Source organism: Calidris pugnax, unplaced genomic scaffold (genome assembly GCF_001431845.1).
Source record: "Calidris pugnax isolate Ruff unplaced genomic scaffold, ASM143184v1 scaffold42, whole genome shotgun sequence".
Classification (NCBI taxonomy): Eukaryota; Metazoa; Chordata; class Aves; order Charadriiformes; family Scolopacidae; genus Calidris; species Calidris pugnax.
This window is the reverse complement of record NW_015090920.1, coordinates 1,946,769-1,964,027: the sequence shown is the minus strand read 5'-3', so window position 1 is coordinate 1,964,027 and position 17,259 is coordinate 1,946,769. Positions and strand designations below refer to the sequence as shown.

At 44.2% G+C, this 17,259-nt stretch overlaps 1 protein-coding gene across 1 annotated transcript in view; it reads right to left on the bottom strand.

The window, feature by feature from the left end:
* The window catches only part of WDFY3 (WD repeat and FYVE domain containing 3), a 197,175-nt gene that overhangs the window by 160,905 nt on the left and 19,011 nt on the right, over nucleotides 1-17,259 (bottom strand). The window contains exons 3-5 of the mRNA XM_014949934.1: nucleotides 12,243-12,366; nucleotides 2,872-2,981; nucleotides 1,668-1,829 (exon numbers count right to left, since the gene is read on the bottom strand). Coding sequence (XP_014805420.1) covers nucleotides 1,668-1,829; nucleotides 2,872-2,981; nucleotides 12,243-12,366 — 396 coding nt within the window. The remainder of the gene's footprint in view (nucleotides 1-1,667; nucleotides 1,830-2,871; nucleotides 2,982-12,242; nucleotides 12,367-17,259) is intronic.

Genomic DNA, 17,259 nt, shown 5'->3' with positions numbered 1-17,259 from the left:
ATGTAACGTTGATCATTCATTAACTCTGCTGATGGAAACACAGCAAAGCAATTTCTGAAAGATGGCTCACAGCACATCGTGATGGCTGCTTTGGAAGCCAGCCTGCAGCACTAAGACCTCTATGGTTCTGCATACGTGGCTATATTGCATACAATAACCCTACACAGAGATGCATCCAACTTGCACATGGAAACCATTAGCGTGACCACTGGCCCCTTTCTAACGGCAACTGTCAGTTCCTTCTAAAAGTATGGGAATTTCTCTGGAAGATCTCCAAAGGAGACTTCAGAAAGCAGGAGCAGGTCAGATGGAGCCCCTGGCCTCCCTGGGAAATCTGAGGGACAATTGTAATAGTAACTGCAGGCTCACATGGTTCCCATATTTAAATTATTTGTTTCCATGTTCATGGTTTATTTCAATAATTAAAGGGGAAATAGCGTATGTTAAATTCATTCAAAGATTATTATAAATTCGAATAGTTTTTATAGAATCATAGAATAGAATCATAGAATTGTCCAGGCTGGAAGGGACCTCCAAAGGCCATCTAGTCTGACCCCCCCGCAGTCAGCAGGGACACCCCCAACCAGACCAGGTTGCCCAGGGCCTCGTCGAGCCTCTCCTTGAATATCTCCAGGGAAGGGGCCTCAACCACCTCCCTGGGCAACCTGTTCCAGTGCTCCACCACCCTCACAGTGAAGAACCCTCTCCTCATCTCCAGTCTAAATCTGTTCCCCTCCAGCTTGAAGCCATTGCCCCTCGTCCTGTCACTGCAGGCCTTTCTAAACAGGCTCTCCCCAGCCTTCCTGTAGCTCCCTTCAGGTACTGGAAGGCTGCTATTAGGTCTCCTCAGAGCCTCCTCTTCTCCAGGCTGAACAACCCCAGCTCCCTCAGCCTGTCCTCGTAGCAGAGGTGCTCCATCCCCCTGATCATCCTCGTGGCCCTCCTCTGGACCCTCTCCATCAGGTCCATGTCCTTCTTCTATTGAGGGCTCCAGACCTGCACACAATACTCCAGGTGAGGTCTCACCAGAGCAGAGTAAAGTGGCAGAATCACCTCTCTGGACCTGCTGGCAACGCTTCTTTTGATGCAGCCCAGGATGGGATTGGCCTTCTGGGCTGCAGCTGCCCACTGCCTGCTCATGTCCAGCTTCTCCTCCACCAGCACCCCCAAGTCCCTTTCCTCAGGGCTGCTTTCCAATACCTCACCCCCCAGTTTGTATTGGTGGCGAGGATTGTTCCGGCCCAGGTGCAGAACTTTGCATTTGCTCTTGTTGAACCTCATGAGGTTCACCTGGGCCCACCTCTCCAGCCTGTCCAGGTCCTTTTGGATGACATCCCATCCCTCTGGTGTATGTGTAGCTTTTACTATGTCTATTTCAATCAGTAACAGCCAAAGATACCAAAGACCAGGACCAGTTAGATCAAACCAGAATAGACAACCTGTTGCTCCTTTTAAGCAGCTGCACACAGATTTTTGTGGAGGAGATATTTGCCAAGGATAAAAACCACAGAGAGAGTGAAAAGATAACCTCAACCGTGCTTGCAGGGAAGTTTGCAAAGAATCAAGGTAGAGCAAAACCTGGTTCAAGAGAAAAGTTTCTGGACTTTTCTGACAGGAGGCATTTCTATTCCTCTTGCAAATTCCATGACCTCCTTTACCCTTCTTACCTGCACAAAGACTTTCTGTAGTAGCGCTCGGCGCTCTGCGAGAGGTAGTTCATTCTGTGCTCCTCCAACTACCTCAGGCACATGTGGAAGGTCAAAAAACAGATATAGACATTTAACAAGCGTGGAAGGCACTGACATCGTAGTCATGCAGTCCACAGTTTTCTGGGGAGAAAGAAAACAGAGGGGAAAAAAAAAACAACAAACAGTTCAGCATATTACTAGATTCAAAAAGTCACGCTCCTGTAACGCAATTGACTCAAATGCCATTTCTTCCTCCTTTCTCACAGCTTTGGTGAGGTGTCCACATGGCAGTATAGATTCACCATTCTTATTTTATTCTATTCTTAAGTGCCTACCTAAATAGTAACCTTAAAAATAGGATCATAATTTATTTACATGACAACAGCATCTAACAGCCACCGTTTGGAGCAATCACTGCAGGGGACAGAAACAAAAGCTGACAGTCTCTGCCAACAGAAGCTTGCAAGTTAATTACGAGACCTTCAGCCAAGCCCTCATTAGCTATCTATTCTCTGTAGCAGTAAAAATGGGAGTGGGAAGAGGCCTATTCAATTTCTACTCTCACTTGGCACGAAGGTATAAGCAGGCATAAGGAGCAAGGTAGAAGAAAACATGAAAGCATCAGTGGGAAGAGAAGACAAATTGGGGTGGAGGCTGGCAACGCGCTCAACACAGATAACACGATGTGCTGAATCACAAAGGCAGATCAGAGCAGAGAGAACAAACCAGGCAGCTGCTCAGCACACTGCCAGGGATCAGGGCACCACCAAAAGCAGTGAAGATCCATGATATCACCCACTCCTCACTGCTGCTGGCTTCTCTTTTCACAACTGCTGCTGCCCTCCTTGAACTGGGGAGCCCAAGTTCAAGTGATCGAGGTGCTCTACGTGACATGCATCTCATGGAGCACTAAGCAGCAGCATGCAAGATAAGCCTTTGGGGAACAATACAAGTTGTGTGCATAATTCAAGGGAACATTATAAATTGAAGTTCCAAAATGACTCTCTTAGGCAAATGAAACCACAAGAAGATAAAGCAGAAGTTCTGTGGCAGCGTAACAGAAAAAGGATCTTAACACAGAAAGCAGAACATCGTTACACCTTTTAACGTGTGGTCATGCAGCTTGTTATCTTATTGCTTTTTTTATTTTTATTTCTTTTTAGCCTTGCTGTTTAAGACTAACCTGTCCCGATGAAGCTAGTAAATTGATTGTGGTGAGCAGCATCCAACCTCTACTTGCTTCTTCGCTCTGATTGACCTCCAGAAACTGGACTATGGCACGACTTGCAGCCTCTGCAAGGGAACAGTTAAAAAAAAAAAAAGAAAAAGGAGTAAGAATTCAATCTGACAAGCCTGCAGAAGGAAACACATCCTCTTGGCAGCCCTGAGTGCTGAGCATGAATTCACCTTTGCTGTGCCATGTGAAAAATGTAGGCTTAGGCCTACACTCTCCAGACACACATTCCAGTCTTACACACACACTTGGCTTTGACACTAGCAAGGCTGCAAAAAGTACTTTTTTAGGTCATGCATCATCCTCCTCCAAAACAGCCGACAGATCTTAGTAACATGCAGCATGTTTGAGTATTTCGGCTCCATCAACTACAACACACTCTTTCTCCAGAGACATGAAGTCACCATCACTTAGTGGTCCTTAGTGGGAAAAGATGGTATTGGGTTTCTGAAAAAAATAGCACTTCACTGAAACAACCATACAGAGGATGATGGGAAAAGATTGGAGGGAGGGAGAGGTGTAGAAAGACAAAAGGAAGAGAAAGTAAAATTAAGACCCAGGTCAGCAATTACCACATCCCCATCCTTAGGTTTTCTGGAAAATGAGAACTCTAACAAGTTACAGCTAATTCTTATGATCCAGGGACCACTCCTGGAACCAGATGCTGTTCTGTATCAGTCAGAGCCAAAGAGAAACATTCAGCCCAGTAAACAAGTTATCAGCCTCATTAAATAAACCAGCAGAAAATGCAATCCTATTTCACTGCTGTCTCAATACACACTTCTGTTAAGAAATCTATAATGCCAGTCATGACGACGACTGTCCATTACCCTTAAGGGAAATCAAAAACCATTTTTCATTAATAACTGTGCATCAATCATCTTCAATGCTTTTACTGTCAACTAGAACAGAAAAGGAAGGTGCATAATGTAGTGAGGTGGACTGAGAACTGGCTGTGTGACAGAATTCAGAGGGTTGTAGTTAATGGAGCAGGGTCAAGTCGGAGGCCTGTAACCAGTGGTGTCCCCCAGGGGTCCATACTTGGTCCAGTTTTGCTCAACATATTCATCAATGACCTGGATGAGGGGACAGAGTGTATCCTCAGCAAGTTTGCTGATGGTACCAAACTGAGGGGACTGGCTGACACTCCAGAGGGCTGTGCTGCCATCCAGCATGACCTGGACAGGCTGGAGGGCTGGGCTGAGAAGAACCTAATGAGGTTCATCAAGGACAAGTGTAGGGTCCTGCACCTGGGGAGGAAGAACCCCAGGCACCAGTATAGGTTGGGGGTGGACCTGCTGGAAAGCACTTCTGAGGAGAAGGATCTGGGGGTCCTGGTGGACAGTAAACTCTCCATGAGCCAGCAATGGGCCCTTGTGGCCAAGAGGCCAATGGGATCCTGGGCTGCAGAGGGAAGAGTGTGGCCAGGAGGCGGAGGGAGGTCATTCTCCCCCTCTGCTCTGCACTGGGGAGGCCACAACTGGAATCCTGCCTCCAGTTCTGGGCTCCCCAGTTCAAGAGAGACAGGGAACTACTGGAGAGAGTCCAGAGTAGGGCAGGAAAGATGATGGAGGGATTGGAGCATCTCCCTGATGAGGAAAGGCTGAGAGAGCTGGGACTCTTCAGCCTGGAGAAGAGAAGGCTGAGGGGAGACCTCATCTATGTTTCCAAGTTCCTAAAGGGTGGGTTGAGGGAGGATGGAGCCGGACTCTTTCCAGTGGTTCCCAGTGAGAGGACGAGGGGCAACGGGCACAAGCTGGACCATGGGAAGTTCCACTCCAATGTGAGGAAGAACTTCTTTGGGGTGAGGGTGGCAGAGCCCTGGCAGAGGCTGCCCAGGGAGGGTGTGGAGTCCCCTTCTCTGGAGATCTTCAAGCCCCACCTGGATGCTCCTGAGTGATGTGCTCTGGGCAGCCCTGCTTTGGCAGGGGAGTTGGGACTAGATCATCTCCAGGGGTTCCTTCCAACCTCGTATCATTCTGTGATCCCGTGTAACATGCACAGCCTCCTTTGGGCACAGTCTCCAAAATCCACCTGTGGAACGGGGGCTCTTCTAGTCATCTTTGAAAGTGAGACTCAAGGGTTAAGTATACACTTCTGAAGAAGTTGTCATGCTGCTGGCATCCTAAATGGCATAGCAGTTGAACACTATAAATAGCAGATTCAAAACTGTCACTCTTAATTAAGCACTACCTAAAACACAGACAGCATTTTAAGCGCAGGAAGAAATTCTCTTGTCATCTGTTCCGAGCAAATTTGATAGCACTATCATTTAAGATTAATTTCTATCATCAGCAGTTGTCTTAATTTATTTCTTGTACCTTTTCTCCGGTTTTGAAGCGCTCAAGTCATCTTTTCAATATAACATCCTCTACGTGCCCCACCCAGATGTATTTAAGCCCCTCAACGTCTGCAGAACAAACCTCTGAATTTAGGATTGGGACATGCCAGCTAGTAAAACCAGCAAAGGAACAAAGAGAAAGGCATATAAAATAATCCATAAGCACACACATCTTGACAAGTGTGCAAGCACGTAGACTTCAGTATGACCACGATTCTGTGATGACAAGGTTAATACACAGAAGTCAGGTTTTTCATCATGGATGAAAACGCACGGGGATAGAGGCTTGGTAGAACAAAACAGGAGGTGACACAGGTGCTTTCCATCCTGGGCTTCAGCAAAGCAAGGGGAGCAGACCCATCCAGGTTGCCACCAAAAAGCAGCAGTGTGTTACACACAACACTATTGCTATAGTGATAGCACTGAGGATGAACTCAGTAGGTGATGGTTTTAGTTAGGTGTTCTACTACCATGAACAGCACATAATAGCATCACCTGACTTTTGCATAACTTCTTCTTATCCTAGAGTGGAGTATTATTGAAAAAAAATATCTGTGCATATGCCAAAGGTGGAGTGGGAAGTGTGGGTGGGTATGTCAGGGGGGTGGTGGGAAGCAAGCTGAAGCTAGGGACTCCTCCTCAAGTAGAGCTTTCAAGAAGTCTCTGCTGCTTCTCACAGGGAATGCCTGGAAACGGTGTCTTACATTCTTTAAACTCTAGGTATCCATCTAGAGCTAAAGAATACAAATAGTTCCAACTGCCTACATAGTAGGAGAGAAGTATCAACCCAAACAAAAAAGGGATGGCAAAAGTCACCCTTCAGTTATCAGGAGCAGTGCAGTGCTGTCCTCACACACAGATATGAAACGACTGGTGCCTTTGCAGTGTGCAGGAACAGAAGGCTGCCCATCCAAAGATAAGCAACTCAACCGTGCCAGCATTTAGCCTCACAAACCCAGCCAACAAAAAAACAGGCTTTCTAGGATCTCTTGGAAAGGCACTACATCACACTACACTTGCCTTGCAGAAGAACCGGTGAAGAGCATCAGAAATAACTTGAAGGTTAACCAAAAGTAACAAGATACAGCAGTCGTTGATCAGAACTGACTTCTAACGAGTAGCTGATAGGACACTGCTCCCTTTTCAGAGCAACTTCACTAAATTCAAAATAGAATTATAGACTTGTCTAGGCCGGAAGGGACCTTTCCCATCAAATGCAACCATCAACCTACCACTGGCAAAAATGATCACTAAACCATGTTGCTGAGCACTAGGTTTACCTGTCCTTTAAATACCTCTAGGGATGGTGATTCCACTGCTCCCCTGGGCAGCCTGTTCCAAGGCTTGATAACCCTTTCAGTATAATTTTTTTTTTTTCTAATATCCAATCCAAACCTCCCGTGGTGAACTTGAGGCCATTTTCTCTTGTCCTATCACTCTTTACTTGGGAAGAGAGACTGACTCCCACCTCTCTACAACCTCCTTGCAGGTAGGTGTAGAGAGCGAGGTGGTCTCCCCTCAGCCTCCTCTTCTCCAGGCTGAACACCCCCAGCTCCCTCAGCCTCTCTTCAGGACACTTGTTCTCCAGACCCCTCACCATCTTTGTTGCCCTTCTCTGGACCCGCTCCAGCACCTCAATGTCTTTTTTGTGGGAAGGGGCCCAAAACTGGCCACAGCCCTCGAGGTGGGGCCTCACCAGCACCGAGTAAAAGGGGGACAATCACTTCCCTACTCCTGCTGGCCACACTGTTCCTGATACAGGCCATTACCTTGTCACCCACAGCACAGGAAAAGCAGATATATATATGTAATGAAAAAAACAAAATGAAGAAAAATATATGTAATGAAAAAAACAAGTCACGTGGAGTCACAGCATGTGAGATCATTTCCAAAATACTCTCTTTCAGGCATTGGAATGGGCTGCCCAGGGAGGTGGTTGAGGCCCCATCCCTGGAGGTGTTCAAAAGACGGGTTGATGTAGTGCTGGGAGGTCTGGTTTAGTGATGATGCTCCTTGTTTGTTGTGGGGGTGTCTATTTTTGTCAGTTAGGTTGACAGTTGGACAAGATGATCTTTAAGGTCCCTTCCAACCTAGAAGATTCTGTGATTCTTCTCAAAAGAAGGAAAGTTAACTAACGTACAAAAAAAAGTCTGAAAGCAGCCCCTAAGTCCACTTATTTCAGCGAGAAAGATGCCCAACTCTTCAAAGAGAAGCAGATGGTACAAGAAATGCTATCAGGAAAACTTCAGACTTCGTTATGGGAAGACTCCAAAAGGCTACTCATTAGTAGAAGATAAGAAGCTCCCTTTAACCACTATCAGTAACTTACCCTAAAAGCAAGATGCACTTGAACAAGTAACACTAACTCTTGTGTATTTAAGATGAACATAAAATTAGTTCTGCTGATGTGATAGAGATAAACTGCAATAAAAATGAACAATAAAAGAAGTGTTTTGCAGATCAGTGGAATTTTAAAAAGAATAAAGGTAGGCATTGTGAGAGGCCAAAGACAAACCACCCATGTGGTTTTCTGCAATGGTTAAACACGATGACAATGAACATTTATCAATTTGCTCTCCCAAAGTGGTTTGAAGATGAGATAACGATAGTCTTGCAGAAGATCTGTTAGAGAAATGCCTAAAGAGGTTAAAAGCACTGGTGAAAACAGTTTGAGTAAATCGGTGATACTGAGAGGAAGAGAAAAAAAGGGAGAGGGGAAAAAAAACCCAACATCTCAAAGAAACAAGCAAACAAACAAGACAGAGAACCAAGGCACCACAAGATTCAGAGGGTAGAAACAGTAACTGAAAATGTTGTTTCTGGAGGTAGGAGGGATTAGCTGAGCAGTCTAGAGGTTTGGTAAAAATAAATTTAGCACTGAATAGTAAATACTGAGACAAATACATACAGAGAATGGTGCAAATATGAAACGAAATGTTGACTGAAATCAACAAAGCAAAATAAACTAAATGAATTTAAAAGATGCGTGAAACAGTGATGTACACAGACTACCACACATGAAATCATAACTAAAAAAAAAAAACGACAAAAAAAAAAACCCCAACACACCAACAAAACACCCCAAACTTTTGAAATCGACCTCAAAAGGATGTTAAAATGTTCCAGCCCTGTGATGAACCGTTTTACTTTCTCATTCTTCAATTTTCTCCCCTTCTACACAGGTTTCATGGATTGTCCCCACAACAACTTAATCATATTCTGACTGGGAAAGGACCTCCCAGGTTGCAGGATTGCCCATCACTAAAGAAATTATTCTGAATCTCTCTGTGGTATCAAGTGTTTACATCTCCTAATGCATGGGGGCTGTCAGTATGTCATCTGGTGCCTGAATCCCACAATCCTCATGGTTGGAAGGGACCTTTGAGATCATTGAGTGCAACTGTGAAAAAAGAGGGAAAAAAACCAAACCAAACCCAAACCAGAAACAGACCCAACCCAACAATCTCAGGCACTAGAGCCTGCCCTGAAGTGCCACATCTACACCTTTCTTCAATACCTCCAGGGATGGTGACTCCACCACCTCCCTGGGCAGGCCCTTCCAGGGCCTGACCACCCTCTCAGCAAAGTCATTCTTCCCAAGATCTCATCTAAACCTCCCCTGCCCCAACTTCAGACCATTTCCTCTGCTCCTCTCATGATTCCCTTGGGAGAAGAGGCCAACCCCCACCTCTCTACACCCTCCTGTCAGGGAGCTGGAGAGGGCAAGGAGGTCTCCCCTCAGCCTCCTCTTCTCCAAACTCAACATGCCCAGTTTCCTCAGCCTCTCCTCGTAGGACTTGTTCTCCAGACCCCTCCCCAGATTGGTTGCCCTGCTCTGGACACTCTCCAGCCCCGCAACGTCCTTCTTGTAGTGAGGGGCCCAGAACTGAGACGCAGACAACATAGGACTGAGTTAGGAACCAATTTCAGTAAACGTGGGATAACCACTACAAGGTACCAAATCCCAGGTTTGCACACCCTCAACTGCTGTCCACACCAGAGGGATCACCCCAACTAGTCTTCCCTACCATCTGCTTATTTTTGTGCAGGATCTAAGTTACGATGATGTGCCAAACGCTCTAGGACACGCTGTTGAAATGTTTGCAAAATTTACGGAGGAACCAACTGCATCCCAGGGTATGTCTTTTGAAAAATACATGAAGTGTAAGCGTTGCTTCCCCTCCAGCATCAGTCGCTAAAGTAGTCATTAGTAGCCACATTCATTCTGACAAGATTCAAGCTGTCCCTTTTTCAGGAAGTTTATCTATTTCAGCCCTGAGCCAGATGCACTTGCTCCCAGAGGAAAGGCTCGTTTCAGGACTGAGACTAAGATAGAAATAGATGTTTGAGCATATATTCAAGCATAGTACTACTACAACTTTTTGGTCAATTCAGACACAAAATTTGATTTATTTGGGGAAAAGGGAGCTCAGTATACTTGAGATTTTTAGCTGCCATCTCAACCATTACCCCACCATCTTCTAAAACAGACTAGATACCCCAGGGCAAGGGAAACCATACACTGAGCCTCATAGATACGCTTACTGCTGTCACCTGCAAATTATCACTGTTGTACAGCAGAGACTTAAATGTACAAGATAATTTAACTCCATTTTAACTGCTTCGTTTTTTCTTATCCCAAGCTCACACCCATTCTAGAGAAATAAGAGAGTTGAAACCAGTTGAACACATAACTACAATGGCAATGGATGTCCAGAGACTACTTCAGAGAGGGTGCTGGCACAGTTATCACTGAATCACGAAAAGCTGTTCTGAGAAAACTACTACAGGCTGCCAAGAATAACTGAGATATGCCTCCACGATGGCAGGCATTACTCACATAGCTATTAGCATAAATATTCAAAGGCCTGACGAAAAAAAGTTGCCCTGTGCTCCATTAGGAAATGGGAGGGAGGGGGAGAGAAGGGGGAAGAAGGAAAGAAAAAAAAAAAACAACCAACCAACCAAACAAAAAAAAAAAAAACAAACCAAAAACCACCAGCCACCCAAACAAAAAAAAAAAACCCCACCAACACACCAAGAGGTAAGATTTAATCATACCACATTCCCAACTGTAAAATACTGCCAACAATTTATCTCTTTATAGGCAGAAAGTAAGTTCTTGTAAAATTTCTTCCCTTTTGTTAACTATCTAAAGTTGACTTTCGATAACATTTCTATGGAAAGCTTGTCTCTAAAACAAGCTCAACGATTTTGTTGATTTAAATGGAGCACTTCACACCATCAAGAATTTGTACTTGGATATCACCAGAGATATTGCCTGCATATAGCTGTTACTGAAGTTTTTCACTTTTAAAAACATGGTAGGAGATATAATTGCCTGTTAACAGCTAGTAAGATATGCTGTATCTTTTTGTTTGGTACACAAAAATAATGGAGGTTTTAAAAAAAAATAAAATGCAAGAGCCTTCACAATCCACAGACACAATATTATGCTCTTAACATAAAGGTATCCTAAAAAACCAAGAATTTCTATTATTTTTTTCAGTATAGCACAAAATGTGTATATTGTTCTAAACAGTTTAACACTGAAGTCTGCAAACTATGAGCTTGTTAATTGGTCATTTCTGGAGAGCAAACTGCAGTTCCCTGGTCCCACCAACTGCAGACAGGGACCTCTCAGGCTTTCTTACTGGAGTCTGACAAGGGTTTACTGACTGAAGTAACAGCAATCTTGGTAATAAAAGAAAAATGACTGTTTTCCTTTTTAATAAAAACACTGGTACTCAGGACATTAGAGCTTAGAAGAGTATCAAACTGTCTTTTAAGTCATTGTAGTGAGGAAGAAAACGAGAAAACCTCCAAAAACCAACAGTGACTACAACAAAGTCAATCTCTGACTTGTGAGGTTTCAAGGATGATAATGGGATTATCTTGGAGCAACCAGCAGAGGTACGGCTTAAGCAATAAACAACCAAAATGGCCATTCTTAGCAGCCTCCAACTGACTACCAGGCATAACAGATGTTCCCCAGAAAAAAAAAAGGAAAAAAAAAGTCAAACGAACACCACCATTCTGCCAGCACGGCTGTTGGCCATTCATTTCCCCCTAAATACCCAAAGAAAAGACATTTTGCTCCTGTTTACCCATAGAGAACAGGTTTTGTCTACGATATCTGTTTAGCCATCTGGAACGTTTCACTGTTAGTCACTCTACTTAAAAATGGAAAGAAATTGTAATTGGCACAGTTTGAGCCTCCTGACTTGACGCGCAATCATTTGCACAGCCTTTTTTCAGCCCGCTATTTCCTTATTTACCACCAAATCCAAACTGAGAAGCCAGCACAGGTCTTAAAATGATCTAGACTTGATACTTCCCAGAAGCACTCCTCTTCAGAAGAGGAAATCGAAGAGGAAGGTTAATGAAACATGCCTTCTTGGCTCACTGTCTTTAGTTACACAACTCCCAATACGTGGTCAGCTTCTGACACATTCAGGGTGCAACAGACCCAAATTTCACCCTGACATTTAATAAACAGAGCAAAAAGAGACCTCTAACTAACTAAATAACATATTTCTGCGCCTGGCAGTGTTGGTCCTAACGTGGGACTTGCTGTACCTTCACATCTTATTAGCTTCCAGGCCAACAGCTAATTTAAAATGCGTGTTTTTTGGAATGTGAACATATCTGAGGGACAAAACACAGCACCAACAGGCACCTCAGGCAAGATACAGAAGCTGTCCACGTGTTATGTGTTTGGTCTCCTTCTACTAGTAGGTGATGTAACTTCGCTTACTCCTTTCTCTTTGATGTGTTGTCAAGTTTGTGGAACTGGGCTTTCTCCATAACAGAGGAAAGAAAACTCTAGCCTCCTCCCCAAAGCAAGAGAAGATAACACATTTTCACTGCCAAGACTTCAATTTCTGACCCTGCACGGTTGCTGTGGGTGGCAATTCTGACTGAGCTGAAATTCATGACGTGCATCTCACAAAGCCCAAACCCGTGCCCTCTGCAATACCTGTGGACTTATTCGATGCTCTCCGTCGGATTTCAGTCACCATCAATCGTGACACTTGAGTAGTAAACTGCAGGAGGTCAGAGAATTTTTCTGTCATTGTACTCGGAGGAGCATTTCCAAACACCTAGAAGAAGAGAAAAAGGGGATGCATCAAAAAGGCATTCAGTTTACAAGGATCGCTACAAACCACTGCCCTCCTTTGTGAAGAAGAAGTATCACTGTGGAGATTAGAAGTTTTTGTTTTCCTGCTGAGGTATTCATCACTGTCCCAGTTTTCACAGTGCATGCATCTGGGGAGGTAGGATCTGGGGAAAAAGGGAACCACAAGTTTTCTTGCAAGATGAAAACTCCACGGAGCCCCAAAAGACTGAGATGATTGCACATAGCGGGGCAAAGACTAGATACCAGAGCAAATTCTCCAACAGGAGTTCTGGTTTTTAGAGCAACTCCTTAAGTATCTGCTGAACCTAAACATCCCACAGGGGTGACCTGCACATACAGAACAGTGTGTGCAAAGTCTTCTAGCAGGGACTAGGAAGGATAATTGCTGTGTTAAGTCTTCCCCTCAATAAACTGATGACACCAGGAAGCCTCCCACGTTGCCATCATCCCAAGGCCTTACTCTCTTCTCTCTAGATCTTCCTGAACCTAACAGCAGTAGTTACCAAGGTCACTTTAGCCTAGCAACTTATTGAATCACAGAATGATATGGGGTTGGAAGGGACCTCTGGAGATCATCTAGTCCAACCCCCTGCCAAAGCAGGTTGCACAGGAACGTGTCCAGGTGGGTTTGAATGTCTCCAGAGAAGGAGACTCCACCACCTCCCTGGGCAGCCTCTGCCAGGGCTCTGCCACCCTCACAGCAAAGTTCCTCCTCGTGTTTAGGTGGATCTCCTTATATTCAAGTTGGTGCCCATTTCCTCTTGTCCTGTCCCTGGGCTCCACTGACAAAAGACCAGCCCCATCCTCTTGACCCCCTCTCTTGAAGTATTTATAAGCCTTGATCAGATCCCCCCTCAGCCTTCTCTTCTCCAGACTCAAAAGACCCAAGTCCCTCAGCCTCTCCTCATAGGAGAGATGCTCCAGGCCCCTCATCATCTTTGTAGCCTCTGCTGGCCCCTCTCCAGCAGTTCCCTGTCCTTCTGGAACTGGGGAGCCCAGAACTGGACCCAGTGCTCCAGATGAGGCCTCCCCAGGGCAGAGCAGAGGGGCAGGATGACCTCTCTCCACCTGCTGGTCCCACTCTTCCTGATGCCCCTCAGGATGCCATTGGCCTTCTTGGCCACAAGGACACATTGCTGGCTCATGGTCATTCTATTGTCCACCAGGTCTTTCTTCTCAGAGGTTCTCTCCAGCTTTTGGAACTTCTTTTGGACTTCTATTTAAGAGGGTTAATGCATTAACTCTGTGGTACTGCACTGAGCTATTGAACACAACATTACCTCAAAACGGATAAGCTAGTTGTTGAGGTAATTTCTGTGTCATTCAAGACTGCACACAAAAAGGCGCCTCCATCCACACTTCTGATGTAGACCTTGCACCGAAACGGTCACAGTAAAACCCACGACATTCAGTAACAAAGTACACAATCCAAATTTGGGTAAAATTCCATGCTGAAAAAACAGAGCAATAGTCTGCTAAACACCCAAATGGTCTCAATACTTCTCTGCTCGTTTACATTTTTCTCCCTGGTGGCCCTTTACACAACTTGCAGGAGTATCACCGATGAGCCGGGAAGCGTAAAACAGTAATAAAACTTTAGTTCAACACGTTACACCTTTGTCTCTTGGAAAGAGGATGCAACTTAGAGCAGTACAATTGCTTTGGACTCAACAGCTGCTTCAACCCTTGTCTCCTTTCCCCTGGTGACCCAGTTACACCATTACAGCTGAGCTGCTGACACACTTGGCTGAGGCAACTCTTAAGTCTAGGGACTTCGACTGAAATCCACGATATTTCACAGGGACGCAGCGTAACTGCAATACAGACTTACCTTAGGAAGCTCAAAGTTACTGAAGACAGCTCAAAAAGCACAAGACAGAGTAACCTTTGTTTAAGTCTGACTTTTTGCTCTCCTTAGCATCAGTTGCTCTGGCACACTACAGAACAGCCAAAAATATTTTTCCTGCCTACTCGCATTGCAAAGTCATGATGAAACAGAGCCACAAATACAACGTTGAAATTGAACACTCAGTTTCCTCACAATAAGAATACTTTTTTTTTTTTTTTGCCAGAAACTTAAGCATTTCTCATAAAGGAAATTTCAACCACCGTTATCAATAAAAAAAAGCAACCAGGGGCCCAGCCATTACAGACAGACAAGTGTTTTTGACAGACCAAGGAAAACCTCCCCTCATTTGGATTAATGAGCAACATTCCCAGTGCAGACCATCTAAGTTTCCCTCAACCTTTCACAAGACCTCCTACTGCAGTTGTCTGCATCACCTCCCAGTTCCTCTGAGGGCCTCTAACAAAACCACAAGAAGGGAGGAGGATCTCAAGGCTTGTGTGTTCACTGCTATAACTTGAGGCACATTGCCAGAGCATCTTGCCATCGGGAACTGTTTAAAGCTCTTTCACCCAGTCCAAGGAAAGAAGGAAAACTGAGAGCCCTATTACCTGTTCTGAGCTTGCCTAGAGTTCTCAGCAGATCCCAGGAACCTCAAAGTTGACTGACTTGAGATGTTTTTCTCAATTATTTGCCCCATAACCAAGTTGGCACTGCGTAGAACAAGCACCCGCATCGGACTTTGACAAACTCTTTGACTAAAGGTGGTAGGTAAAAACCAGGAATCAGATAGGAAACATTTTACTAGCAAAACATCCTTTCAATAAGGAAAAACAAGGCTCTTTCAAGAAAATGTAAACAACGTAGCACTTATTCAAAACCAGCCTCTTCAGCATCCCATGCACTTTTTTCATATACTGCAAAAGCGTTACTGTTGTGCCGGTGGAGCAGTGCTGCTGTGAGCACACTGAACTCTAAAAGGAGCCTTTTGAGTATTCTTCCAGAGGGCCAATCTTTTGTTAATTATGCACCAATTTAGCTTTTTCATTGATATGTGACTCATCATTTCATAAGCCTCCCTCCTGAACAACGAGGACACAGAAATAGTCTGTAAACCCATTCCTTACCAGAACTAGCAAGATGGTTCAAACCTACAAAGTTAAGAATGCTTTAGCTCCTCTGGATTTACTGATTAATAATCCTCAATATCTGATGAATAATCCTCCAAAATATCAAGAAAAAAAAAATGGCAGTGCATTTCACACAGAACTTCAGATATATCTGGAGAGAGCCCCTGGATACACTGGTTATTTAACTGGTTGTCTGTTGCTGGCCACTTGGATGCCTACAAGAAGCAGTTACCTTCCTTCCTCACTCTAGATCTCTGCATTCAGTAAAAATTATCCATCTTCCAGGACTATTTCCTGGATTTCACACACACACACACTGCCTCTTCCAGCCAAACACTGGCTTCACAGCCATTTCCAACAGCTCACTACTTTCTAAAGGAGAGACATTCTGAAGCAGCCATCGAGGTGTGGTATGGAAGTCTCAGTCTGAGCTCTGCAATTTATTTGGGGTTTTTCTCCTCTTAAAACAGACATCCCAATCTTGTAATGGATAATTCTTCTATGGTGGACTTCACTGAAGGCAGTCACACAAAAAGCACTCAGCCCCACTTAAGCCTGTGCAACAGAATACAGAAAACTACGCAAAGTAACTGAGGGATTCAGAGCCTGAATTTGAACCAAGTTACTGACTGAGAGCTTAAAACATTTGCAGCTAAGAAATATATCTAAGAATTATATTTGAGAAACAAGAATGTTTTTAAAAAGGAACTTCTAGCAATTTTTTTTAATGTTTCCTCTCAACAAAAGAAGGCCTCAGAGGAAAGTCATCTCTGAATTTAGAAAGAACCAAGATTTATCATCTCTCCCACTGAAAATCTCATATAAGACCCTTTGGAAAACAAAATATTTCTCCTGTTTTATTTTTTATTCAAATCCATTTCAGAGCCCGTCTTACTCTGACTCACAGAGTTACTAAGCCAGCAGGATTGTTTAAGAAACAAAGCTGTACCACAGACAGTTGATGCTCCAGAAGACAAAAATCTAGACAAGCCAAGGAAGCCACAGCAGACTCTATATGGAAAGCCTCACGAGAAGGTGCCATTGACCAGGAACCTGAAAAAGTAAACTGTGGAACTAGAAATAAATAGATGGCATCACAACTGCTAAGCTTCTTGAATGCAGGAATATACACAAAACACAAGGAAAAAAAGTCCCCTTGTAATAGGGCCAGACGAGACCTGACTGACCAAGAGAAATCAGGTTTTTTTGGTGCTACACTAGCAGTTTGATGATGACTGATAATAGCTACGAAGGACTGTGAGGAAGGAAGAGGAAGAGCACAGACAGTGCATGCTTCCCTCAACGTGCCAAAATACAATTCAGATTTTGCAGAGGTTAGAAGCTGAAGTAACAACATCTGGCAAGAGCCTGCACTTGTGGTAAGAAGGACAGCTCTGTAGAAGGCCAGAGATTAAAAACTAAGAGTTTGAGGACAGCGATGTTAAAACCAAACAAGGAAAAAAAGAGGGAAGAGGAAGACAGACAACTATAGGTAAGATTCAAAAGCAAAATATCTGGCAAGCACGAAAGATTGCGTGTCTTCAGCATCAAGTTCACCTCAGTAAATAAGTCTCTAGTATTCAGAGATGGGAAAAGAGCCCATCCACAAAATTAGATGGATTCTGTAAAGAACAGAAAAGAGACCTGGGGAAGGAAAAACCTATGATAGACAGGAGAAAACCTGAGATCTAGAAGAAAAGAGTAGCCAAGACGTATTCATACAGCTGGAAATCACAGAAACCATCCAACCTTTCAAGAAATCTAAATGGTACCCAAGACTAGTTAGGCAAGAGCTGATTTTGGCAGAGTAAGAAGAAAACTTGGAGCTACTGATTCGTTTTTCAGAATGCTTCCACACACGAGCTAAATGAAGGACAGT